Source organism: Sorghum bicolor, chromosome 6 (genome assembly GCF_000003195.3).
Source record: "Sorghum bicolor cultivar BTx623 chromosome 6, Sorghum_bicolor_NCBIv3, whole genome shotgun sequence".
Classification (NCBI taxonomy): domain Eukaryota; kingdom Viridiplantae; phylum Streptophyta; class Magnoliopsida; order Poales; family Poaceae; genus Sorghum; species Sorghum bicolor.
Window position 1 is genome coordinate 54981094 of NC_012875.2, and position 27766 is coordinate 55008859.

Genomic DNA, 27766 nt, shown 5'->3' on the forward strand with positions numbered 1-27766 from the left:
GAAAAGCACTATCCCAATGGAAAGCTCCCAAACCATGTGAAGAAAGGGTCATTTTGGTGGAGGGACCTCCTAAAGCTAATCCCTCAGTTCAAAGAGCTGACAAAGGTTCAAATAAGAAATGGAAAAACCTGTTTGCTCTGGAAGGACAAATGACAAACACAGCCTCTGCAAATAATGTTTCCAGAATGCTATTCATTTGCAAAGAATCTGAATATCTCCTTCGCTGAAGCAAAAGGCCACTCTGACATCTCAGCCCTGTTTCACCTTCCAGTGTCCCAAGCTGCCTTCATTCAGATGTCACAATTGCAAGTCTTGATGCAAAACACACAAGTTTAGGAAGACACTGACCATTGGACTCTACAGGGAAGGACTTCGATCTTCTCTGCAGCAAGAGTTTACAAAAGTCTAATTGGAACTCACAACCCTGACCAAGCTTTCTTATGGATATGGAAGAGTCCCTACCAGCCAAAACACAAAATGTTCTGCTGGCTGCTGCTCAAAGACAGGTTGAGTACAAAAAATCTCCTGAGAAGAAGAGGAATGCTCCTGGAAAATTACAACTGTGAATTCTGTGGCTAGGGAATAGAGGAAACTAATGCTCACTTATTTTTGCACTGCCCTTTTGCCTTGCACTGCTGGGGATTTCTTAATTTGATTACTCCAAACTCAGACTCCATCTCCCAATGCTGTGAAGCCGTCAAAATTCAGCAGAACTCTCAGTTCTTCATGATTACCTTCATCTTGATTTCCTGGACAATATGGACAGCCAGAAACAGCATGATTTTCAACAACAACCAAATGTCCTCTTCAGATTGTAAGGCCTTTTTGCTGAAGGAGTTTAGGCTGGTTCGATGGAGAATCAAGCCAAGCCTCTCAACTCGTTATGATCAATGGATAGAGGACTTAGTACCCTTGCTGGGCTAGTTACTAGTTTTCCTGTTGCTGCTGTTTTAATTTTTTTCCTGACCTTCTTTGTTTCCTAGATTGTAAGCTTCTTCCCCCCTTGTTTGCTGCTGTTTGTAAACCCCTTGGACTGCTTTTTCAATAAATTCCTGTAGGGGCCACGGCCCCTCCAGATTCATCTAAAAAAACCTATCCTCGATGGTAGGTAGTGTGTTGGCTCCATCCACGGATTTTTGCCGCGTTGATGGTCTCGTTGCTTGGGGTAGATGTTGCCTACAGAGTCTAGGCCCCCTTTCATGCAGATGCTTTGCTGCTGCGAGTGTGTCGGTTCCATCTGCGGATGCTTTGCCGCGTCGATGGTCCTCGTGCTTCGGCGGATGCTTTGCCGTCGGGTGTTTCTAGCGGATGCTTTGCCACTATTCTCATCTACGACTTCACTTTACTGCTGGCTTCCAAAGTGTTGTGTTCTTTGTATTTGGTTCAGTTAGCCATGGGGTTGTTAGGTGGAGGGTCCCTTCCCTCATGTTTCTTGCTTTTCATTTGTGTTGGGGACTTCGTTGGTAATCCTTAGATTACTCGTGAATCATTTGTATCGGTTATTTTGCCGTTCTGTCGGCTCTTCTTTTTAATGAAAAACGCGTGAAGTCGCGATCTCGAAAAAAAAAAGATATTTCATTTCATGAAAAAATTAAGAAGTCAGTTTCAATACGTACGGCTGTGTACATCGATGGATAGTAGAGTCTGGAACTTCGTTCACTTATCTAAAAAAGTTTCGATACGTATGATGATGTAAAGGTAACTGTTATTTGATGTCCAGTAGGCTAATTTTTGTCCCCTCAATTGCAAGTCTAGAGTGTCCAGGTCGCCCGAGTTTCAGTAGTATTCTCTAACCTCTAGCACCGTCCTGACTCTGCGCCCACAAACTCATTTCGGGCCAAATAGGGCACCGCACAAGACACAACACGAAGCTGAGAGGCGACAAACATCCGAAATCACGAAACGTCTATAGCATCACCAAACAAATAGAAAGTACATTGACTGCATCAAGCTAATCCATACAACTCCTTGGTTTCCTCTGCTTATCACAGAACTACGACTTCAACACGACGGCTAAAAACTTTAAAGAAAATCGCACTAGTAGAAAAAGGTACTAGTTGCTAATGCGATTCGTTTCCTTGCTACAGTTGGTTAAACATACCATCCAGCTTCATCTCTCCAGTTTGCATCCAGACTTTTTCCCTGGATTTAAGTCCAAAAAAAAGTGCATGCCTTGTCTTAACACTTCTTGATCTGAGACTCAGCAAATTTTGGAAACTCTAACGGTGCATTCCGTCTCACCTGATGAACCTGCAGCTCTATTGCTGCACTTTTTTTCTGCATGATGATCATGTAGCACTTTCACCTTGCACAAAACCATGTTCGTTTACGTTTTCCACAACATGCTCGTCATCGCTCGATGAGGAAATCCCAATCTGCAATTCATTTGAATGAGTATCCAATTAGTTGACATGCAAAAGTTTTAAAAGATACATGCATCCCTTTAAATCGATTTGATTTCTAACAGAATCTCACATGAAAATATTTACAGCAGAAAACTGCAGAATTTACTGAGCAGCTGTTTTTCAATCAAATGAACAACTTGTAAATTAGTGTGTAGAGTTGAGACTCAAGAGCAAAAAACATAACTCAAATACGGAGTACTATGTGTTCAGGGAGTTGAATTTACATAAATAGAAGTTCAGATAATAGAAAACTGAAAAGGTACAAGTTCTTAGGATGGTTCTACTTCTGTTTTGTCTTTCAGTGCCTCATTCTCCCCATTGCCAGTGACACGTTTCAACCGCGAGGCAGCTTTGTCAATCGCCAAGTTCAGTTGGCTTATCTTGTCGCCCAGAGTTTGACGAGTTTTCTGGATGCACTCAGCATATATTAGCTATAAAACTTACCTGTCAAACAAAAAAAGTAAGTACATTCGGGTTCATACCTCTAAACCTTCATCATAATATTGACCTTGCCGTCTTGGCACCCTCTGGAGGTCAGTTTCATCAGATTCGCTATCTTGTCCATTTTCATCCAACAAAGAATCCAATGTTCTGCTAATCTGCTCAAGTATGTTGAGTAGTTAGCAACCATTTTTCAAATTAGCAGTTATATGACAAGAAAATCAGAAAACAATAGCATCTAGAGCAAGATTAGTATAGACCAACACAAATATTTCTTTCGTCAGTTATCAACTATTAGTAAGTAGCTCATATGCACAGCATTTTAGTTAGAAATCTGCCATGGCGAATTAGAAGCATATATTTGAGTTTGTTGAGATCAGAAATTGAGAAACTTTCTTTATGCCTTCAGGAAGACATTGCATCATAGGTGCTAAGCAATTCTACAGGCATCTTTTACAGGGATTTTCTGTACATGTGCCAGTGAACAATACTTGAAGATTGGGTAATACCTGAGGAGCAAAGACATATCCAAGTGTTCCAAAGATTGCTCCCCCTATAAGAAACCCAGCCAAAAATCCTCCCCCACCTTTAGAATCTTCACTGTATAACAGGATAGTTCCACAAATGGTATAAGCATGAAGCTAAAATGCATTGCACACTATATGCGGATTTAGATGGCCCTGATCTAAAGACACAGTGAAAGAAGGGGGAAAAGATCATACAGGAAGATGCTTTCAACACTTCTGCCAAAATGTTACAAAGTAATTGGTCAGACCTAGTTGAAAGTGAATGTTGAACCAATTCAAGATGCTCTAATGTTATACCAGGATCCAAGCTTGCTTGCATTTTAAAGATTCAAGATTGCTTACATTTTAGCCAGACATGAACTGTTCAAGTAGAACGAAACTTCAATTTCTAGTTGGTGTTCAATTGAAATCTGACTTAGAGTAAAAATTGAGCATTGATAGTCACACTTGAAATCAACTAACATGTAGTTTCAGCTTAAAAGACAACTCAACTGGGCAGCATGCACTCTTGTCAAATCAAATGATGTTCAATTGTTATGCGAGTAGAGTGGAAATGAACACTTAAAACCATCAATTCCTAACAAATCAGGCATAATTCCAGCTTAAAAGATAACTGGATTGGGAACCCTTGTGCATCATGCTGTAACACGGCAAAACAATGTGTTGTATCTAAAGACAGAAATTAGGGGTAGCTCTGTCACACCTGTGTCTATGCCTACATTCTGTCTACAAGCATATATGGAGAGAAAAATGTCAAGGGTGAAAAACACAACCTCTGTGCTCTGCAGATGGTTAACTTTCTACAGTAATTTGTACTCTCAGAACTTGAAGGAACTGCAAGATGTAAACGATTTCTGTTTGACTTTAGCTTCTTGTTCCTGCAGACGAATGAATTTGTATGCGCCGCACCTTGGACAAAACACAACAAAAGGAATGAAAAGTTAAAGACAATAAGAGCATGCAACAAATGCACTTTGGATTCAATACAACTCACAAACAAATATTTAGTAACAAGCTCCACCTTGTCGCTAAGCAAACAAACACATCTTGAATTATTTCGTTCAGAATGGGTCAAATTCACTTTATATGACTTAATCAGTGACAGTTTTCTGCAAAGTTCCCCAAAAAGAAATAGCGATTCGCTAACCTTCTATACATAACATACTTTGGCACTTTAAGGTCCTGTTTGGATACACATGGCTAGTAGATACTAGTTGGGGCTAAAAAATAGCTCAAATTAGGTTGGCTAGCTATTTGGATACACTAGAGCAGCAATTAGCCTTGTATCCAAACAGGCCCTAAGTAGCACACGCTTCAATCGCACTTAATTTGTTAACAGACCACGAAAAAAATCCCACCCCGCCACACCCACACACACGCCCTTTTTTCCTCCCTGACTCCCTCCCCCCTTCGCAATATTTTTTCGCTGTGCATCTGTTCCTCACCAGTGAGGACTGCCGATAAAATACAACACAGAGCTAGCAGGATAGCTACTTGAAGCTCTAGATCCTCAGCAAAGAGTGATTTAGTGATTCCTGAGACTGTGGGCAGTGGAGACGGCCAAATATGCCTCCACGCTACGCTATGCAACCTGAGCAATATATGAGCTGCTGAGACTTGGGGCACTCACCGGAGACGGAGAGGGCGGCGGAGGGAGCGGCCATGGCTGCCGTTGGGTTCGGCGAAAGGGAAGCTGAAGCTTCGCCGAGGGAGACGATGAAATCGGCTGCCTATCCTGCTGCCCGCCGGCTTCTAGCTGCATACGCCGTACGTGGCCTGGCCTCCTTCAGTCCTTTCGTCAGGGCCCAAAAGGTCTCTCCGTTACTTCTCCGCGCCATGCAGACGGTTATTAGGCCGGGGCTGTGAAGCTTGTACTCGTTAGGCCCACTCAGTCCTTTCGTCAGGGCCCAAAAGGCCTGCTAAGGTTTTGCTTATAGTACTCGTTAGGCCACTCATCCTTTCCTCTGTGCTTAGAATTTGCTCCGTTCACTTTCAAAAACAAATACGTACTCCATTCGTTTCAACACGTAGGATATTTTAGATTTGTTCCGTAGGATGTTTTAGATATGTTCGGTGTTAGTTTGGTCACTTTTTATGTAAATTGTAACATTATTTCTAAAACTAAACAAATGTACTATAAAAATATATTCAATGGTGATTTTTTTAATGAAAACAAGAGGGGTGCGTTCAAAGAGTACTTGAAATAAGTGTCATTTAGTTTTTTTTTCATTTTGCATATAATGGATGTTCTTTTGTGAAATGTCTCCGCCTCTAGTTTAGAACCTTGTAATAATAAGTTAAAACATTGTGTGTGTTTCCTTGTTTTTTTACGCTCTTTTCTAAGAAGTCGGAAGCTGAGACTATTTTCCATTATTATATATAATAAAAAGGTAGAATCCGTTCAGTAAAACTCATATCTGAGAAAACTCATCTCGTATAATAAAGTTTGATCCCAAGTTCCTAACGATGCGCTATTGGTAGATTCTCCGGCGACGCTACCGTTCACAGCGCACACCATCGTTGTCAGGGGCTTAGGGCCAAGCGCTGTTGTAGAATCGCACTGAGGCCTGCCTGCCGCCTGCTTCGTACCAGTAGTACTAGTACTCTACCCCGGAACGTACGTGCGCCCCGGGGCGCCGGCCGGGTTACACGCCACGCGCGGGTGGCTGGCAGCCCGGGCGAGGTGGTGGGGGACTGGGCGCGCCAGCGGTGCCGGCCGGTGCGCCATGGCACGCGAGCGACTGATGAGCGAGCACCACAGAGTACCTCTGCTGGCTCTGCAGCTGCAAGCGTCTCCATCGACCGCGCGCGCCTGCTCCGGTGTCCGGGCTGCCACTGCCACGCCATCGGGGCGCCCCTTTCCATGCGCGGCGGATCGGCCCCGGCCGGCGGGCGCGCGGTGTCGCGACGCGCGCATTCAATAATACAATGCAGCATGTACATGCTCAGCATTGTTTATCTGGACCATCCAAATATGCTATGAGATTCGTGCTGCTACACTTCTCTCCACTGTGTTCACGCTTCTTCCCACTGTTTCACACATCTCGATGCATATTCAACGGTGCAGATAAGCAATGCCCAGCATGTAGACCTAAAAAACTGCTTCCGCGCGCATTATTGGCGGCCGGCCGGCCGGATGATGTGGCGGTGGTGCACGGCCGGGCCACCAGCCTGCTGCCGGTGCGTAGGTAGGTGCGTCGCAGCTGAGCCCGTTGGAGAGAATCTCCAACGTCCTGCGCTGCGCCTGCTGCCCGGTCGCCGGCCGGCCGGCCGGGCGGGCGGACTGCTGGCCCGATCCATCTCGTCACCAATGCATGGAATGCAAAAGCTGCACCTGGTATCGGGCTCTCGTACCGTTGTACGTGCAGATGCAGATGCAGGGCCCGTCGTCAATCGCATGTGCATTGCTCGCAACTTGCTGATTACACTACACTACACACTACACCAGCTTATTAGTGCTACTAGCCTATTATTAGTAGGCACCACTTGCACGATAGCCACCACGCCATGCTCCGGCGACAACATGCATATGCATGCACGTACGAGGTGGTGTGCTTTTTTGATTCGACTGTCTCAGTTACCCGTGACGCGGTCCACATGACACCGATCCTTGTTCCTTGCACTGGCCGGCAGCAGCTCTGCTTCGACGCAGGGAGGCACCGGCGCGTGATCGAGCTCGCTGGGTTTTTTTTTTTTTTTGACGTTTGTTTTGTACCGCTCTGCACTGCATGCCGAACTGGGCCTTTCTCTGCACATGCACATCACAGACAGATAATTTGCACCTCCCCTGCTCCTGCTTGGCCAGGCAATGGCGTCTAGTCTAATTGAGCAGGTTTAAGTGCCGCGTCTCTGCTGGCCGGTTAAAGCTGCTCAAGCACAAGGCTCGTGTCCGCATGCATCAGACGATGCTGTCTGCCGGTGAGGGCCCCGAGCGAGCATAAAAATTGTCTTTAGAAACGCCTCAGCGTCCGGAGAGAGATTTGGCCATAGATTCCGTACATGCCGATATGGTACCCAAGTCCACTTGTCACCGTTCGATCGCGCACGTGGCACCAAAAACACACTGACTTCCAGTCGTCACGAGCCGCCCGGACGACCCGACCGCGCACGCTGCATAAGCCAGAGGAGTCAAAGATTTTTCTTGTTTTCAAGACCTTATTTAGTTCGGTCTAAAATCCAAAAAGTTTTCAAAATTTCTTATCATATCGAATCTTACGATACATACGTAAAATATTAAATATAAATTTAAAATAATAAATTGTATATTTTACTTATAATTTGCGAGGCAAATCTTTTAAACCTAGTTAGTCTATGATTAGATAATAATTATCAAATATAAATTAAAATGCTACAATATCTAAATTACAAAAAAATAAATCTAAACAAGGCCTTAGACGACAAAGGAGTCAAAGATTGGGTAACTTTTCTTTTGCCTGGTGATTGAAAGTAATAACTGTTGGAGGCTGGATTGGCACTACACCCTCGGTCCCGTATGATCTGTCATGGAGTCATGCACGGAGACCAATGTGAAAGCTAAAAGACATAAATAACCCTATAAAATCAGTACACATGACATGGCATCGATAACGCCTTGTCAGGAGTTGGCTTCGTGGGATTAGGATGGTTTATCATCTAAAATCTTATTTTAACAAGCTTATTCATCGTCTCCGCACATGCATAGGTTATCATCTAGAATCTTATTTTCACAGGCTTTGGTTGGAGTAGCATCATTACAATTAATGCAAGCAGTCACACTTATCAAGTCTTAGGATTCATAGTCATTAGAGTGTCAGGTTCTTCTTTTGTTTTAGGCTGTGTTTTTATGTAGAGGTCAGAAATATGATTATTGATTTCTACATCAACTAAATGTAATAATTGTGAATTAGTAAAAAAAATCATGAAAAAAATGTTGGGGGTACCCTCTGGCCCTCACCACCTAGCCATTGTTGAAGCCCATTGGAAATTCTAGCACTTATGGCCTTGTTTACTTCTAAATTTTTTTGCAAAATATGAATAGTGATACTTTCGTTTGTATTTGACAAATATTGTCTAATTATGGACTAACTAGGGTCAAAAGATTCGTCTCGTCAATTTCGACCAAACTGTGCAATTAATTTTTATTTTCGTCTATATTTAATACTACATGCATGCGTCTAAAGATTCGATGTGACGGGGAATCTGAAAAATTTTGCAAAATTTTTTAGGAACTAAACAAGGCCAAGCTTCATCATCAAAGTGATTGTCTGATCACGCATTCACGCATAGGAAACATGCATACGCATGGTTACTGTCGAATGTTCATCTAGAAGCATATACTCCGTACAACAGATGAAAGCCTCCAGATCTACTTAGTACGTGCAGGCGAGCGAGCGAGCGTACATGAACAGTTAGTAGCTTGGACCATGGCATGGCCCATGAACAAGATTGTGAATGTGCCACGCAGCACACTTTTCCAATAGCCCTCGATTAATTTCGCTCAGAAATAATTACTACTCAGTAGTAAAAATCACAGTTGCTTAATAATGTTGACACAACGTGTACATTACGCTGCAAGGGTGACGATTGTTTCAGGAGTCACGAGTCAGGACCCCAACCCTACCAGATAGCTAGTGTTGATGGCATCACACTGATCATGAGAGCCTCACCTTTTCTCATGCATGCATGGGAAATGCTGAAGATACTTTATTTAGGGATACTAGGATGCAATGGTACTAGCTACGTAATTAGCTGATGTAGAGATAATAGACACAAACAAATATTATTTTATACATTCTTGTATTATTGGATATACACGCTCCTCTCGTATATTTTTTAGACTAAGTAAATTAGATCAGCTATTTGTTCGTCACTAGTGACTACTTTCTCTCTCTTTTTTTCTTGACACATGGGATACTAACTAGTCAAATAGGTAACTATTAGGAGACCCTAATAATGTACTGTTAATATTTTAGTAATACTTACATGTGATCCGACCGATGGCTTTGCCTGTACTAAACGCAGGCAAGACAACAAGAGAACGAAACCACTGCAGCTGCAGAGGATCAGATCGAGATGAGACGACGACGACCCGAGACCTTTACATGCTTCAAGATTAATTTGCGTGTGTGTGTGTGTGAGTAATCAATACGCATATCATATGGGCATAAAGCTGGCTATTGTTATCGAAGTTGTATCCTATTCTGATATTGTTTCTTAGTGTTCTGTGTTGTGTCAGCTAGTTGCCGCGCGCATAGTCTGTTCATCGTGTGGTTGCATCCCAGAAGACATTCCAAAGGGGTATCTGTGTCGGTACTCGGTACTAGTTTGGTACTATTGCTATAGTATACAAACATACTCCGTACATTGCTAATTATAGAATTTGCACATACAAACATTGCTAGGTAGTACGTGCCTATAGAGCCTAGAGTCTGCATCGCATCTACCAAAAAGTTGGCGAGCATGGTGATGACCAAAGGATCGGCCGGCGAGTTGCTGTAGCTACCGTGTGTCCACGACCACAAGAATAATGCTCGAGGCACCTCCCACGGTAGTACGTACGTTTCCATCGTTTTGAGCGTCTTGTGCATGATTTTTGGTGCAGCATATATATACTCCCTTCATTCCAAATTGTAAGTCATTTTAAAAATCTTGAAGAGTTAAAATATTTTTATGTTTGACCAAATTTATAGAGAAAAATACTAAGATTTGTAACGTGAAGTGAGTATATTATAAAAATATAATTAAGGAGGAATCTAATGATACTTAGTTGGTATCATAATAATTATTATTTTATCATATAAATTTGGTCAAACTTAAAAAAGTTTTACTCTCCAAGATTCTTGGAATGACTTACGATTTGGGATAGAGGGAGTATATCCCATGGGTTCTTGCAACTCACGCTTTGTTTTGTACCAAAGCTTGATATCATGATATGCATGGTTATTGTTTTCACAAGTACGTACGTCGAAGAAATGTTACTGTATTCGATCGATCGTGTACTACAATTATAAGACTACATTCTTACTTTTTTTTGTCGGCAGATATGGTCGAGCATCGTCCATGCATGCTAATGTTTGTACGTGTACCTAATCAGTACGTTTTCTCTACTAGTATAATTTAGGAACGAATTAAGCAAGTATGTACATGCATAAAGGTGTGCATGTACCCAGAGCTGAAGCCTTCCTTCTAATATAAAAATGGCTACATTAATTGCTCTAGAGCTTATCAGCGGTCTTGTTTAGTTCACACCAAAAACCAAAAACTTTTCAAAATTTTCTTGTCACATCGAATCTTGCGACACATATATGAAACATTAAATATAGATAAAAATAAAAACTAATTGTACAGTTACCTATAAATCGCGAAACGAATCTTTTAAACCCAATTACTTTATAATTAGACAAAGTTTTTTAAATAAAAATAAAAGTGCTAAAATGTCAAAATCAAAAAAAAATTGAAACCCTGATAAGTGATCTGTCATCAGACGCCAAAAGTGCGGTATAGTACGCATACACAGCGCTTTATTGTGGTCTCCTTGTCTGTTGTCGTTCAGCTCACTGTTAAACCATGTGCCTATGTTTATCCTATATCATTTTCACCTTTCCATACATGTGATGTACTATTGTCGAGTAAACAATTAATTACTAATCACTTATTATATATTAAGAAAACATTAATTTTTGGATTGGATCGCCGGATATATATACAATTCGTTTAGCTTTTTTAAATATATATATACAATTCGTTTAATTACTCACAAAATTAGGGAGTGTATTTTGAAACTCAACACGATGATAGGAAAAAATAGCTGTAAATAGAGCCACATTTAATATTTATTTAAAAAACTCCTTATCATAACAAACTAAGCCTGACAAGGGGCACGCTGATTTTTGGAATGGCCAAAGAGAAGCGCAAATTTAAGATAAAAGAGTAGACAATATGAGGCTTTTGGGTGATGGGGGTAAAGTGGGGCATTGATGGATTTATTAGGTTATTGTTGGGTAGACGCTTTTAGCAAAAGCCTATAATCAATTTGTACGATTTTGGTCTGCTGAAAGAATTGCTCTTACTAAAGGGAGCATGCCATTGCTAATACAGGGGAATGCGGTAGCTTTGGCATTGGCATAGAAAACGCCACTGATCGAGGTGAATCTTCACGGAAGCTGGTAAAAAAACACACACACAGGGGGAACGGAGCACAACGGCCGTAAAAACCACGATAAACTGGCACGAAAGAATTCCGGTCCGCTCATTCTGAGGGACTATACAAGCTTTGGGCCCCCATGCTAACTTCTGCATGCATCCATATCGGTTCGTTTGGTAACTCTCACTTGGCATTTAGCATCTCTAAGGTTTTTGCGTTTGAAGTTTGCATTCGAGTAATTTGCTAAAAAAGCTTCAAGAGAGGTATCCAACGGTTTTGTATTTGGAGTTTGCAATTTAGGCAACTTGGCAAATGAGGGAGCAAATTTGGTAAAAATGCCAAGCTGTGGACGACTTTGCAAACCCGATCGCGCGAACAAAGTCACGCGCGAATAATGGAGACCTTCTATTTTTATCCTTTACTAAGTCCAAATATCAATTACTAGAAAGTGTCTATTTTTATCCTATGCATTTTGTTATGGGAGTTTGTAAATAGCAACAAATCTCAAGTTAATTTTCCAAATCCTTTGAAAATGCTCACACGGTTCTAAAACTTTCATTTGCCATACCAAGAAGGGACGTCGCCACACTCCCATAACGGAATCGAGCTGCGGCGAGAGCAGAAATCACCCACAACGCAGAAGGGATCAGAGGCGCGCCCACTGGCCACGCCACGCACTCCTATGCTACGCTAGTCCATAGAGTGGCAGGGGAGGTGAGGTGAGGCCACTCTTCCATCTCTCTCTCCTTTTGCTTCCCCTCTCTTGCTCACTTTTCAGCGGAGGAAGAGAGGAGCAAAAGCGAGCAGCTCATCCCAGAGAGATTTCAGTTCCACCGCGACGTCAAAAGAAAGCGAGCTTTTGGTGGTAATCCCTTGGAGCATTGCGGCGGCGAGCGAGATCTGCCACGACGCGCCGCCAGCTGCTGCAGCGGCCTGCCACTGCCACTCACCTGCGCCGCTGGCTGAAGAGTCGCCGCCGTCGTGCCCATTGCCTACTGCGCCGTCCACTGTCCCTCGCCGGCGTCTTATGCATGGCCTTGCGACCCGCGCACTCACGCTGGAGAGTAGAGACACGCAGATAGCACCAAGACCAGCATCGGCTGCGTAGCTGCTGCTGCTCGGTGCGGCGTCTCTTCTTTCTAGGGGGCGGGGGAAGGAGGAGGCAGACGGCCAGGCAGCCAGGCGGCAGCGAGGAGGGGCGCGTAGCATAGCGCCGTAGCGGCGTAGAGAAGAGGCCGCCGGGCGGCGAGCGCGTACGTCCGTTGCAGAGCGTGCGCGCGCGAGCGCCGCGCGCTCTGGCCTCCGTGCGACACCATACGGCGCGCGAATCGCCGATCGACATGGCGCTGGAAGCTCTGTGCACGACCACCAGCGACGTCCTCGTCTACGACACCTTCAACGCCGCCGCCGCCGCGTGCGCCGCTTCTGCGGGGACGGGGAGCTTCCTCTTCGGCAATGCAGCACCGGTGGAGGTGCCGCCGGCGGCGGCGATGGCGTCCCAGGCGAACGGGGAAAGCGGCGTGCAGCAGGTGCGGAGGAACCGGCGGCGGCGGCAGAGGAGCGCCAAGAACGCCGTGGACGCCGAGAGCCAGCGGATGAACCACATCGCCGTCGAGCGCAACCGCCGCCGCCAGATGAACGAGTACCTCGCCGCGCTCCGCTCGCTCATGCCGGACTCCTACGTCCACCGGGTACGCGATCCTACTACGCTACTTTTTCTTATAAACCGGCAAAAGAATCTTTGCTTGCGAATCAGATATTCAGATAGTGGCACTGTTACCGTTTGGTCATCCCGCGACTTTTCTTCTTGCCAAATCACACCTACGTGTACTGCCAGTCTTACCACCCCAGCTGTTGCTTTGATTTATTCAAATGTTTTTGTAATAAAAAATAGAAATTTTGATCATATGTAGAGTGATCAGGCGTCCGTGGTCAGCGGCGCCATCGATTTCGTGAAGGAGCTCGAGCAGCAGCTGCAGTCCCTGGAGGCGCAGAAGCTGGCGCTGAACCAGCAGCAGCGCAGCGACAAGGCGGCGGAGCGCGACGCGGCGCAACCGTCACCAGGTCGTGACGACCCAGCGTCCGCCGGCAACAACAGCGGGGACGCCGCGGCGCGCGGCGAGGTGTCGGCGCCGGAGCTGCAGCCGCAGCCGCAGCCGCAACCGCCTCCGTTCGCCCGGTTCTTTCGGTACCCGCAGTACGCGTGGCTCCACGCCACGCCAGCGCGGGAGGACGCCGTCGTGGCCGTCGGCGCGGGCGCGGAGGAGAAGGCGGAGGCGAGCCGCGCGTCCGCGGTGGCGGACGTGGAGGTGGGCACGGTGGTGGACTCGCACGCCAGCCTCCGCGTGATGGCGCCGCGGCGGCCCGGGCAGCTGCTGCGGATGGTGGCCGGGATGCAGGCGCTCGGCCTCGCCGTGCTCCACCTCACCGTGGCCACCGCGCCCGACGCCACGGCGCTCTACACGTTCAGCCTCAAGGTACGACTGCGACACCTACCTACACACTTCCCTGATGAGTATCGGTTGCAACGGCCTCTTTCTCCTTCCGTCCACGGACCAACCGTCATCGTCAATGCCCTCATTACCACTGGCTCGTTTCGTTGTGCTGCCTGAAATGGTGGTGCATCTCCGTGCTAACCTGCACTTTGGTCACCACACACCACTGTCACTGTGCAAGTACATGACCAAATCCTCTGTTGATACGGTTTTATGTAAACATCACACGTCCACCGAAATTCCAGGAGAGGCATTTGCAAGACACCGCACTCCACCAGCGCAGAGGCCATTGTTCATCACACTGGCTTTTGTGCCTGCTGGGCCAGCACCACTGCAGCAGGAGCCATGGGCGCTCGCTTTTGACCACGAGATTCCAGGGCGCGAAAGCTGTTTGCTGCGTTTGAAAAAGCTGTAGCACTGGGCTTTTGACGTCCCTGTACTCCCATCGTCTGAAAAAATCGAGCAGATAGGGGAGTACAGTGAAAAGGAAAGGCCGTGTGTTTTCACCGTTTCTTGGTGAGCGGAGCAGGCTCAGCTAGCCTGACATGGCGAGGAGATCCATCGATATCGATATCGATCAGCAGCGACGAAAGGCTATGGACTGTGCAGAGAAAAGATTGTGTTGTGTGCCGCTGCCGGCCGCCGCCTTTTTTCTAGTATCATGTGTTTGTGTGCCCAGGAGCCGGACACAACGACGCAGTAGGCTTTTGCTTGCCCTTTTGCCTGACTTCACGAACATGTACTCATCGTCTCTCGCATGTGGCGCTCTGCAGGTGGAGGAAGGGTGCGGCCTGGCGACGGCGGAGGACATCGCCGTGGCGGTGCACCATGTCCTCTGCATCATCGACGCCGAGGCGAGCAGCAGGGCAGCCGGGCCTCGAGCGGTCTAGCTAGGCAGGAGAAACCCACCGCCCAGCCTCCCGACGAGGTGGTGTGCCGGCGGCGCAACGCAATGGAGGCGAGCCGGGGAGCATGGACTGCAGGTGTCTGCTTTCGTTTTTCTTGTAAAGTGCAGTGTCGTGCGTGCGTGGCTGCGTGCGTAGCTGGCCAGCAGGGGAGCCTGCTGCCGTATGTATAACGGCAGGCAATACTCACGCAAGTTCGTTTCTGGACTTTGTGGTCTATGGTCACGTTCGTGCATGCCGACGGCGTATGGTTATGCGTGCCCTTGTCGCGTTCACTGCGATCGGGCGGCGGCGTCTCCCTTGCATTGGGCCGGCTAGCGAGAACAAGAAAGCCCAGGCCAGCTGGAATCAAACATCAAACGAAGATCCAAAAAAACCAGATAGGTAAAGTGGGATCACATTAGGCTGGTATTGTTTGGCGTGGATTAGAGCAGGTACAATAATTGGTTTATAGCTAAACTAATGCTGATGTGGAGGAGAGAAGAGCGGAGAGATAATAGTTTGGCTCTTATGTAAGCATCAAGGTGGACACGGATGCATAGCTAGTGGTGGGTCCAAATAACAAGTGTTGTGAGAAAGATTAGAAAAGAAAATGTGTTTTAGAGACAAGTATGAGACAACTTACTGTATAACTTGACTTTAATCACTTATAGCTTATAGTCAACCACTTGACTTTATTATTGACCTTGCTCTTATGAAACAACAGGAGCCCTCCTCACTTTTGTGCACATGCCAAAACAAAGAGTAAAATACGCTGATGGCCCTTAAACTTGTGGCTTTGTGCCACTTACGTCCACAAACTCGAAATCCAACTCCATTAACTTGCTAAGTCGTGCACTGCAGGCTGACTAGGATAAATTTTATAAAAAACACCTTCCTCTTCTTCACCTTCTACCAGGCCACAAACCCGGTCGCGCCGCCAGCCTCCATACCGCTCCTCCTCTAGCTCTCATGCAACGCCTTCGCGTGGAGCTCCCGCGGGGAAAGTACATCCCCACGGCAAGGGCCCACATACTGGATGCGAGCGTGGCCCTGTAGAACTTCATTGCTTCTGTCAATGGGCTAACGTGGAGCTCACGCCTTGTTTAGATCTGATTTTTTTTTTATTTCGACAATGTAACACTTTCGTTTTTATTTAACAAATATTGTCTAATTATAGAGCAACTAGGTTTAAAAAACCCGTCTCGCGATTTACAGACAAACTGTGCAATTAGTTTTTGTTTTCATCTATATTAAATGCTCAGCGCATTTGCCGTAAGATTCGATGTGACGGAGAATCTTGGACGGGGAATCTCGAAAATTTTTTGGATTTTAGGTGAAATTAAACAAGGCCTCATTATCATCGTCTAAAAAAGTTAGAATCCCCGTCAAGTACGGGGACGAATTGGGATCCATTCAATAAAACTCCGTAACCGTAAGGATTTGAGAAAATTCATCTCGTGTAATAAAGTTGATCCTAACGATGCTGCTATTGGTAGATTCTCCAGTGATGCTACCGTTCAAAGCGCACGCCATCGTTGTCAGGGGCTTCGTGCCAGTACCTGCTTCCGTGCTTCGTGCCAGCAGTACTATCTAGTACCCCGGAACGTACGTGCGCCCCGGGGCGCCGGCCGGGCCACACGCCACGCGCGGCGTACAGTACGCTGGTGGCACCGGGCGCGAGCGGTGCCGGTGCGCCATGGCACGCGAGCACTGCCGTGTACCTCTGCTGGCTCTGCAACTGCAAAGCGTCTGCGTCTCCATCGACCGACCGACGCCCGCTGCGTCCGGCACCGCGCCTGCTCCGGCGTCCGAGCTGCCACTGCCACGCCATCGGGGATTCGGGGCGCCCCTTTTCATGCGCGGCGGATCGGCCCGGCCGGCGGGGCCGCGGACCGCGGTTTGGCGGTCGGCCGGTTGATGTGGCGGTGCACGGCCGGGCCCGCAGCTGAGCCGCTTGGAGAGAATCTCCAGCGTCCTGCGCCTGCTGCCCGGTCGCCGGCCGGCCGGACTGCTGGCCCGATCCATCTCGTCGGGTCGACGTCGTCAGTCGTCACCAACGCATGGAATGCAAAAGCTGGACATGGGCCTTGATTATTTTCTTTGGTTTGTGTACTGTTATATTTTTATTTTTATTTAATAATTATTATTCAAGTATGGGCTAACTAAACTCAAATATTCATTTCGTAATTATAGAATTTTTGTTTTTTCATCTATATTTAGTGCTTCATGTATGTGCCGCAAGATTCAATGTGACGTGTAATCTTGAAAAGTTTTGGTTTTTGGGTGAACAGGTCTTGTTTAGTTCACTCTGAAAACTAAAAAGTTTTCAAGATTTCCCGTCACATCGAATCTTACGGCACATGCATAAAGTATTAAATATAGACAGAAATAAAAACTAATTACACAGTTTGCCTATAAATCGCGAGACAAATCTTTTGATCTTAGTTACTCTATAATTGGACAATATTTACCACAAACAAACGAAAGTGCTACACTAGCGAAATCTAAAATATTTTCACATCTAAACAAGGCCTAAGGTCGTGTTTAGACCCAAAAGTTTTTGGATTTTGACGCGATAGAATTTTCGTTTTTATTTAATAAACATCGTCCAATCATGTACTGACTAGGCTTAAAAGATTTGTCTCGAGATTTTTAGACAAATTGTGCAATTAGATTTTGTTTTTATCTATATTTAATACTCAATGCATACCGCGTAAATTTTGATGTGACAAAAAATCTTTAAATATTTTTGATTTTTGAGTTGAACTAAAATCTTCTTCTTTTCCCTCCTCCTACAAGCACATGCCCTCGACCTTTGCCTCCGTTACTAGTATCCATCGGCATCAATGCACCCCCGCCAGAATCAAAGGACTCGCCACCAATGCCCTATCTTGCCCACCATCAGCAACCAGTGTCGCGCCACCATCGGCAGTTGCATCAACTATCCCTGTTGCCACGACCTCTGCCCTCCTCTAATCTCGGGAGGAGGAAGATGTGGACCTCTCATTCCTGCCGCTGACTCCGTCTGCGTCTCTCCGATGTCTCTAGCTGCTCACTTGGCGGTGTTTCACCACCTCGCTTGCCCCCTCCCCATTGTTAATAGGGGGGAACGGTAGCCTTGGCATTAGCATGGAAAACGTCACTGAGATGAATCTCCACGGAGGCTGGTAAAAAATCACAGGGGAATGTGTTAGGCCCTGTTTAGATTGTAGATAATTTTTTTTTATGTTATATCGAATGTGTCGGAAGGATGTCGAAAAGGTTTTAGAAATTAATAAAAAAACAAATTACATAACTCGTCAGAAATCTGCAAGACAAATCTATTAAGCATAATTAATCTGTCACTAGCACATGTGGGTTACTGTAGCACTTAAGGCTAATCATAAAGTAACTAGGCTTAAAAGATTTATCTCTCAATTTTTAACTAAACTGTGTAATTAGTTTATTTTTTTATCTATATTTAATGTTCTATACATGTGCCCAAAGATTCGATGTGATGGATAAAAAAATTTTGGGTGGGAAACTAAACAGGGACTTAGGGTGTACAGCTTGGTCGTTAAGTTTTATGTGCAAACAACTTTGATTTAATTTATAAAATATAATATTTTTAATTTCAAATAAAAATATATCAAAACTAAAACTAAATGTACATCAATAATACTAATTTTGTATTATAATTATTAATATTTTTAAATATAGATTTAGTTAAATTTATTTTTCAAGAAGCGAAAACGATGTACATTAAGAAATAAAGAAAGATTGATCATCATGTTTTATGCACAAACAAACAAGTTTGATTTAATTTATAGAAAATATTTATAATCTTAAATGAATTTATATCAAAACTACAATTAAATATCTATCTAACAATATTAATTGTATATTATAATTATTAATATTTTTGAATATATATTTAGTCAAAAAAAATTTACGTACTTTTAGAAACAGTAGCAGCTGCTGCTGCACACCTGCCCGCGTGCTGCATAAAGATGTCAATGGGGCCCGCGACCCGCGACCCGATGGGTATTTACTCTATTAGGGTACCAATATAGAGTGAAACCAGTATCCATGAATACACAAACGGAGTAAACCCTTCACCCATTGGGTATGCGGGTACGGGGACGTTCTAGTAGTCCCCATACCCATTTACCCATGGGTGAAAAATACCAAGTCCAAAACTAAAGAAGCCTACCAGCCACCAGTCCACCGGCAGCCCATACACTGAAATTCTATGTAGTGCTAGCAAAGTACTACTCTCTACTACGTGATTTGTATGGATAATAAACTATTATGGTGTTGTGACTAGTGGTTGCAGCAGAAATTATTATGTTGCTATTTGCTAGGTATATGGTGAGATGGCTATGTGACGATGCTTGTGAATGGCTATGTGACGATACTTGTGAATTGCTACTACGTGAGTGGTGCTTGTGAATTGCTGATGTTTGGCGGGTATGGGTGACCCGCCGGGTCTAATTTACCCACCTGGGTATGGGTCTGGGGTAATTCTCCCACCCATCACTGTATATGGGAATACCCGTGGTGTCATATTGTTGTCACGGGAATGAGTCTGGGGATTCATACCCGATGGGAATTTACCCATTGCCAACACTAGTGCTGCTGCTATCGTTTCTCATGGCTGCTTTGATGGTTCGAGCCTGACTGACCGCATTGAAATCCAATAATATTAATTTTATATTATAATTATTAACATTTTTAAATATTTAGTCAAAGAAATTTTTACGTACTTTTAGAAACAGTAGCAGCTACTGCTGCTATTATCTCCTGTGGCGGAGTGGTTCGGTCGCGTCGAACATGACCGGCTAATATTTTTTAATATATATTTTTGTCAAAGTCTCTGTTTATTTCCTCATCTAAAATTTTTTTATTTATCTTATCGAATATTTAAATACATGTATAAAACATTAAATATAAATAAAAAATAAATTAATTACATAGTTCGGTAGAAAATCACGGAACGAATTTTTTAAACCTAGTTAGTCTATGATTAGCCTTAAGTGCTACAGTAACCCACATGTGGTAATGACAGATTAATTTTTCTTAATAGATTTGTCTTTCAGTTTCGAGACGAGTTATATAATTTGTTTTTTTATTAGTTTTTAAAAACCTTTTGACATTTTTTTCGACATATTCGATGTGATATAAAAAAGTTTTTCATCTTAAATCTAAATAGGGCCAGAGTTTTTCACATACTTTCCTTGTTTAGTTTTTAAAAAATTTTACAAAATTTTTTAGATTCTCCGTCACATTAAATCTAACGCATGCATAAAGTATTAAATATATACGAAAATAAAAACTAATTACACAGTTTAGTCGAAATTGACTAGACGAATCTTTTGAGTCTAGTTACTAGATGATTGGATAATATTTGTAAAGTGGTACTATTACTATTTTATAAAAAATTTTAAACTAAACCAGGTCTGCTGCTGCACTGCTCTGATGGTTCGGTCGACGTCGAGCCTGACTGACCAGCGAATGCATTGTTCCAGGAGTATGGCCTTGGGTAGGGCTTGTTTAGGCCTTGTTTACTTTTCGAAAAAAAATTTCAGATTCTTCGTCACATCGAATCTTTAGACGTATACATGGAGTATTAAATATAGATAAAAATTAAAACTAATTACACAGTTTGATCGGAATTGACGAGACGGATTTTTTGAGCCTAGTTAGTCTATAATTGGACAATATTTGTTAAATACAAACGAAAGCGCTACTATTTCTATTTTAAGATTTCTTGTCACATCGAATCTTGCGACACATGCATAAAGCACTAAATATAGATAAAAATAAAAAACTAATTATAAAGTTACCTATAAATCACGAGATAAATCTTTTAAGCTTAAGCTTTGTTTAGATATGAAATGTTTTTAGATTTCGCTACTGTAGCATTATCGTTTGTTTGTGGTAAATATTGTTCAATCATGGAATGACTAGGATCAAAAGATTCGTCTTGTGATTTATAGACAAACTGTGTAGTTAGTTTTTATTTTTTCATCTATATTTAATACTTCGTGCATGTGCCAAAATATTCGATGTGATGAGGAATCTTGAAAACTTTTTGGATTTTGGTGGGAACTAAACAAGGCCCTAGTTACTCTATATTAGACAATGTTTATAAAATAAAAATGAAATTGGTACAGTTCCGAAAACCAAAATATTTTCGGAACTAAACAAGGCCTTAGTTCCCACCGAAATCCAAAAAGTTTTCAAGATTGCCTGTCACATCGAATTTTGCGGCACATGTATGAAGCACTAAATATAGACAAAAATAAAAACTAATTACATAGTTTGTCTGTAAATCGTGAGACGAATCTTTTTACTCTAGTTAATTTATGAATCGATAATATTTATAAAAAACAAACGAAAGTGCTGCTGTATAGAAATCCAAAAAAGATTTCGCAAACAAGGCCTATGGGTCGCTTTGACCACTGTAGGGAGCTTAGGCCTTCTTTAATTCACCCCGGAAACCAAAAGGAAACTAAAAAGTTTACAAGATTTTTTATCATATTAAATCTTTCGACACATGCATAAAATATTAAATATATATGAAAATAAAAATTATTTGCATAATATAACTGTAAATTATAAGACGAATATTTTAAACTTTGTTAGTTCATGATTAGATATTATTTGTCATAAACTAACGAAAGTGTTACAGTAGCAAAATCAAAAATCATTTCGCATCTAAACAAAGCCTTAGGCCTAGTTTAGGCCTTGTTTAGTTCACGCAAAAACAAGTTTTTAAAATTCCTCGTCACATCGAATCTTGCGGCATATTAAATACAGACGAAAATAAAAATTAATTACACAGTTTACCTGTAAATCGTGAGACAAATTTTTTGACTCTAATTAATCTATGATTAGACCATATTTTATCACAAACAAACGAAAATGCTACAGTAGCGAAATCCAAGATTTTTTCACATCTAAACAAGGCCTTCACCGTCAAAATCAAAAAGTTTTCAAAATTTTCTGTCACATTGAATCTTACAGCATATGCATTGAGCATTAAATATAGACGAAAACAAAATCTAAGCACATAGTTTGCCTGTAAAGCACGATAAAATTTTTTTGATTTAGTTAGGCCTTGTTTAGATGCACCTAAAAACCCAAAACTTTACAAGATTTCTCATTACATCGAATCTTGCGACACTTGTATGGAACATTAAATATAAATAAAAAGATAACTAATTGCACAGTTTATCTGTAAATCATGATACGAATCTTTTAAGCCTAGTTAATTCATGATTGGACAATATATGTCAAATAAAAACGAAAGTGCTACGGTGTCAAAATCCAAAAAAAATTTTGGATCTAACCAAAGCCTTAGTCTATAATTAGATAGTATTAACACAAACAAACGGAAGTACTACTATAACGAATTAAAAAAAAATTATATCTAAACAAGGCATTAGGTTTTGTCATAGGCCGAGGCAGCCGTGGCAGCTTGCAGCACAGAGAGAGAGAGAGCAAAACCGAGCGGATCACAGCTAGCTCAGCCTCGCCTCGCAGAGAGATTGTTCCACGGTTCCACCGCGACGCCAAAAGAAAGCGAGCTTTTGGCCCTTGTTTACTTTCTAAAAGGTTTATAAAATTTTTTACAATTCTCGTCACCTCGAATATTTAGACACATATATGAAGTATTAAATATATATAAAAATAAAAACTAATTATACAGTTTGGTCGGAATTAACGAGACGGATCTTTTTAGCCTAGTTAGTCTATAATTGGACAATATTTGTCAAATACAAATGAAAGTGATACAGTGTCGATTTCCCAAAATTTTTTAGACAAAAAGTTTTCAAGATTCTCTATCACATCGAATCTTGTGGCACATACATGAAGCATTAAATATAGACGAAAACAAAAACTAATCATACAGTTTGACTATAAATCACGTGACGAATCTTTTAACCTCTTTAATCGAATAATATTTATCACAAATAAACGACTACAGTAGCGAAATTCAAATTTTTTTCACATCTAAGGCCTTGTTTAGTTTTCCATCCAAAATTTTTTCATCCATCTCATCGAATCTTTAGACGCATACATGAAATATTAAATGTACATAAAAAAATAAACTAATTATACAGTTGGTTTGAAATCGCGAGACGAATCTTTTAAGCCTAGTTACTTCATGATTAGCCTTAAGTGCTACAGTAACCCACATGTGCTAATGACAGATTAATTATACTTAATAGATTTGTCTTGCAGTTTCATGATGAGCTATGTAATTTGTTTTTTTATTAGTTTCTAAAAACCGCTCCCGATATTTTTCCGACATATCCGATGTGACATCCTAAAAATTTTTATCTTCAATCTAAGGCCTTGTTTAGTTCGCAAAAATTTTCAAGATTTCTCGTTACATCGAATCTTTGGTCGCATGCATGGAGCATTAATAAAAACTAATTGCACAATTTACCTGTAATTTGTAAAATGAATCTTTTAAGTCTAGTTATTCCGTGATTGAACAATTTTTGTCAAATAAAAACGAAAGTGTTACAGTAGTTAAAAATCAAATTTTTTGCGAACTAAACAAGGGCCTAAACAAAGCCAAGGCCTTGGTGGTAATCTCCTGGAGCATTGCGGCGGCGAGCGAGATCTGCCACGGCGCGCCGCCAGCTGCTGCAGCATCCTGCCACAGCCACTCACCTGCGGCGCTGGCTGAAGAGCTGCCGCCGCCGCCGCCGCCGCTACTGGCCTTGCGACCCGCGCCCACGCTGGAGAGTGAGACACGCAGATAGCACCAAGACCAGCATCGGCTGCGTAGCTGCTGCTGCTGCTCGTCTCTTCTTTCTTTCAAGGTTGCGGGGGAAGGAGGAGGAGCCAGGCAGCCAGGCGGCAGCGAGGAGGGGCGCGTAGCATAGCGCCGTACCGGCATAGAGAAGAGGCCGCCGGGCGGCGAGCGCGTACGTCCGTTGCAGAGCGCGCGCGCGCTCTGGCCTCCGTGCGACACCACCGATCGACATGACGCTGGAAGCTCAGTGCACGACCACCAGCGACGTCCTCGTCTACGACACCGCCGCCGCCGCCGCGTGCGCCGGTTCTGCCGGGGCGGAGAGCTCCCTCTTCGGCAATGCAGCACCGGCAGAGGCGCCGGCGGCGTCCCAAGCGAACGGGGAGAGCAGCGTGCAGCAGGTGCGGGGGAACCGGCGGGGGCGGCAGAGGACCACCAAGAACGACTCGGACGCCGAGAACCAGCGGCTGATGAACCACATGGCCTTCGAGCGCAACCGCCGCCGCCAGATGAGCGAGGCCCTCGCCGCGCTCCGCTCGTTCTTGCCGGACTCCTACGTCCACCAGGTACGCAATCCTTCGCTACTGTTCGTTCCAGAACCCCGATCACTCCGCTGTGGCCAACTGGCCATGCATTTCCAATTCCATCCTCCGTTAGTTTCAATGGGATTCAGATTCTCTAGTGTATGCCGCTAATCCGGCGAAAGAATGTTGGCTTGCGAATCAGATGATGGCACTGTTATCGTTTGCTCATCCCGTGACTTTTCTTGTTGTCAAATGTTTTTGTAATCTAAAAAATATAAATTTTATTCATGTGTAGAGCGATAAGGCGGCCGTGGTCAGCGGCGCCATAAATTGCGTGAAGGAGCTCGAGCTGCACCTGCAGGCCCTTGAGGCGCAGAAGCTAGCGCTGAACCGGCAGCAGCTGCTGCTGCAGCAGCAGCAGCGGCGCAGCGACACGGCGGCAGAGCGCAACGCGGCGAAACTGTCACCAGGCCATGACAACCCGGCGTCCGCCGGCAACAACAGCGGGGACGCCGCGGCGCGCGGCGAGGTGCCGGCGCCGGCGCCGCAGCCGCCTCCGTTCGCGTGGTTCTTCCGGTACCCGCAGTACGCGTGGCGCCAGGCCAAGCAAGCGCGGAAGTACGCCGCCGCCGTCGTGGAGGGGGAGGAGGCGAGCCGCCGCGCGGCCGCGGTGGCGGACGTGGAGGTGGGCATGGTGGACCACGGGCACGCCAGCCTCCGCGTGATGGCGCCGCGGCGGCCCGGGCAGCTGCTGCGGATGGTGGCCGTGATGCAGGAGCTCGGCCTCCACGTGCTGCACCTCACCGTGGCCACCGCGCCCGACGCCACGGTGCTCTACACGTTCAACCTCCTGGTACGACTGCCACAGCTACACACTTTCTGATCTGTATAGCTAGCAACGATCTCTTGCTCCTTCCATCCATTGACCAACCGTCGTCGTCAAAGCATCATTATCCCCTGGCTCGTTTCGTCGTGCGGCCTGAAATGGTGCATCGCCGTGCTAACCTGCACTTTGGTCACCTCACACCACTGCCACTATGCAAGAACTACATGACCAAATCCTCTGTCCTTTATTTACACCAAAGGCTCTCTGATACACACTTGCTAGTTGCGAAATTTTTTTTCGGATTTCGGCACCGTAGAATTTTCGTTTTTATTTGACAAATATTATCTATTTATAGACTTATTAGGCTCAAAATATTCATCTCGTGATTTATAGACAAATTGTGTAATTAGTTTTTATTTTCATCTATATCTAATGCTTTATCCATGTGCTTCAAGATTTGATGTGACAGGGAATCTTGAAAAGTTTTTGGTTTTCGGGGTGAACTAAACAAGGCCTAGATTAGTTTCTGTACTGGTAGTTTGCAAAAAATTTTGGGTTTCGCTACTGTAACACTTTCGGCTTTATTTGACAATTATTATTTAATTATAGACTAACTAGACTTAAAAGATTTGTCTCTCAAATTACGGATAAACTGTGTAATTAGTTATTTTTTTTATCTATATTTAATGCTTTATGCATGTGCCGCAAAATTCGATGTTAGGAAAAATCTTAGAATTTTTTGGAAACTGAATGATGTAGCATCACGTCCACCCAAATTCCGGGAGAGGCATTTGCATGACACTCATCACACATTGGCCTGTTCCCCTGCGAGCCCAGCACGACTGCAGCACGAGCCATGGGCGCTCGCTTTTGACCACGAGATTCTAGGGCGCGAAAGCGGAACTGCTGTGTTTGGCAAGCTGTTGCACTGGGCTTTTGACGTCCCTGTACTCCATGCGGTCTCGTCACCTTCAAAAATCGAGCGGATAGGGGAGTACAGTGTAAAGGAAAGGCCGTGTGTTTTGACCGTTTCTTTTTGACGTAGGCCTTGTTTTAGAAAATTTTACAAAATTTTTTAGATTCTCCATCATATCGAATCTTTAGACACATGCATAAAGTATTAAATATAGACAAAAATAAAAACTAATTGCACAGTTTGGTCGAAATTGACGAGACAAATCTTTTGAGCCTAGTTAGTCCATAATTAGACAATATTTGTCAAATACAAACGAAAGAGCTACAGTGTCGATTTTGCAAAATATTTTGAAACTAAACAAGGCCGTAATAAAGGAGAAAAGAACCACCATGTAGAATCTCTTGGTGAGCGGAGCAGGCAGCTGGCCTGACATGGCGAGGAGGAAGCATGCCCAGGAGCCGGACCCCCAACGACGCAGTAGGCAGAGGCGATTGTCACGAACATGTACATGTACTGTACTCATCTCCTCTCTCGCATGTGGCGCTCTGCAGGCGGAGGAAGGGTGCAGCCTGGCCACGGAGGAGGAAATCGCCGCGGCGGTGCACCACGTCCTCTGCATCATCGACGCCGAGGTGACGGCGCACAGGCTGCTCGCCGCCGGAGCTGCAGGGCACCCGGGCCTCGAGCGGTCTAGCTAGGCAGGAGAAACCCACCGCCCAGCCGCCCGACGAGGTGGTCTGCCGGCGGCGCAACGCAATGCAGGCGAGCCGGGGAGCATGGACTGCAGGTGTCTGCTTTCGTTTCTTGTAAGGACTTGTTTGTATGTTGTCGGATTTACCTCAATCACGTGTGTTGAAGTGGATTGTGGTGAAATTTAGTTTAAGTTTTACTCCAATCCATCCATCCCAACACATGTGAATTGATGCGAATCCAACTATATCCAAACAAGGCAAAGTGTAGCTGCCAAAGTGTAGCTGGCCAGCAGGGGAGCCTGCTGGCGTACTTATGTAACGCAAGTTCGTTTCTGGACTTTGTGGTCTATGGTCACGTTCGTGCATGCCGACGGCATATGATTATGGGTGCCCTTGTCGCGTTCACTGCGATCGGGCGGCGGCTCCCTTGCATTGAGCCGGCTAGCAAGAACAAGAAAAGCCCAGGCCTGCTGGAATCAAACATCAAACGAAGCCCACACTAGGCTGGTCTTGTTTGGCGTGGATTGTGCAACAACGGGGGTCCCTCCTCACTTCTGTGCACAGCAGCACATGCCAAAACAAATAAACGTGTGCAATCTCCCGTCGTTTGGTTGTCCTGCATAGGTAAAGCCGCATTTGGTAAAATTATGTTTGGTACCTAGTCCCTCTATATATATCTAAAAAAAATAGTTTTAGATAAGGTTTGGGTTAGAAATTGGAAATATAAATCGTGAATAACTTTTAAGTTGTTGAGTTTGAAAATATAAAACCACATTAATAAATTTATCTTGAAAAAACTTTCATATATATATATATATATATATATATATATATATATATATATATATATATATATATATATATATATATATATATATATATATATATATATATATATATATATATAATTTCATCGCCCATAAATATTTGAGGGGTCTAACAATATTTATTTTATTTTGATCTTCAATCCACATCTATATCTCTCATAAAGATAAACCTCACTAGCTCATTCCCTTGACATGCAAAGCATCCACATCATCATCCACAAGAGCATTTCACTAACTAATTCTCTTACCATGCAAAGCGTTCACATCAGCATCCACTAAATCATCCACTAATACATTATTATCCCGTCATGCAAATTGTTCACATCATTATATAGTAATAAATCAAACTAAC

The 27766-nt window shown here is 44.0% G+C and overlaps 3 protein-coding genes across 3 annotated transcripts; 2 read left to right on the forward strand and 1 right to left on the reverse strand.

Moving 5' to 3' along the window:
* Nucleotides 1885–5186, reverse strand: LOC8060469. The gene is made up of 7 exons (XM_002448379.2): nucleotides 5004–5186; nucleotides 4147–4282; nucleotides 3356–3446; nucleotides 2888–3004; nucleotides 2690–2812; nucleotides 2242–2375; nucleotides 1885–2142 (listed from the first exon to the last, which is right to left on the reverse strand). The coding sequence occupies exons 1-6, from the start codon at nucleotides 5035–5037 to the stop codon at nucleotides 2289–2291; spliced, it is 588 nt and encodes a 195-aa protein (XP_002448424.1). The 5' UTR covers nucleotides 5038–5186; the 3' UTR covers nucleotides 1885–2142; nucleotides 2242–2288.
* On the forward strand, nucleotides 12141–15098 carry LOC110436582 (transcription factor bHLH96-like). The gene is made up of 3 exons (XM_021463930.1): nucleotides 12141–13186; nucleotides 13409–13972; nucleotides 14764–15098. Exons 1-3 carry the CDS (start codon nucleotides 12836–12838, stop codon nucleotides 14878–14880), a joined length of 1032 nt encoding a protein of 343 aa, XP_021319605.1. The 5' UTR covers nucleotides 12141–12835; the 3' UTR covers nucleotides 14881–15098.
* Nucleotides 23527–26952, forward strand: LOC8071080 (transcription factor bHLH96). Its single transcript, XM_021464107.1, has 3 exons — nucleotides 23527–24195; nucleotides 24449–25006; nucleotides 26447–26952. Exons 1-3 carry the CDS (start codon nucleotides 23860–23862, stop codon nucleotides 26591–26593), a joined length of 1041 nt encoding a protein of 346 aa, XP_021319782.1. The 5' UTR covers nucleotides 23527–23859; the 3' UTR covers nucleotides 26594–26952.

Bases quoted from the DNA above. Each gene is read 5' to 3' on its own strand.
- LOC8071080 (XM_021464107.1), top strand. From the start codon at position 23,860: ATGACGCTGGAAGCTCAGTGCACGACCACCAGCGACGTCCTCGTCTAC. The intron at 24,196-24,448 runs GTACGCAATCCT...ATTCATGTGTAG, and splicing joins CGGACTCCTACGTCCACCAG to AGCGATAAGGCGGCCGTGGT. The intron at 25,007-26,446 runs GTACGACTGCCA...GGCGCTCTGCAG, and splicing joins TCTACACGTTCAACCTCCTG to GCGGAGGAAGGGTGCAGCCT.
- LOC8060469 (XM_002448379.2), bottom strand. From the start codon at position 5,037: ATGGCCGCTCCCTCCGCCGCCCTCTCCGTCTCCG. The intron at 2,813-2,887 runs GTATGAACCCGA...GAGTGCATCCAG, and splicing joins ATTATGATGAAGGTTTAGAG to AAAACTCGTCAAACTCTGGG. The intron at 2,376-2,689 runs GTAGAACCATCC...AATGAATTGCAG, and splicing joins CACTGAAAGACAAAACAGAA to ATTGGGATTTCCTCATCGAG.
- LOC110436582 (XM_021463930.1), top strand. From the start codon at position 12,836: ATGGCGCTGGAAGCTCTGTGCACGACCACCAGCGACGTCCTCGTCTAC. The intron at 13,187-13,408 runs GTACGCGATCCT...GATCATATGTAG, and splicing joins CGGACTCCTACGTCCACCGG to AGTGATCAGGCGTCCGTGGT. The intron at 13,973-14,763 runs GTACGACTGCGA...GGCGCTCTGCAG, and splicing joins TCTACACGTTCAGCCTCAAG to GTGGAGGAAGGGTGCGGCCT.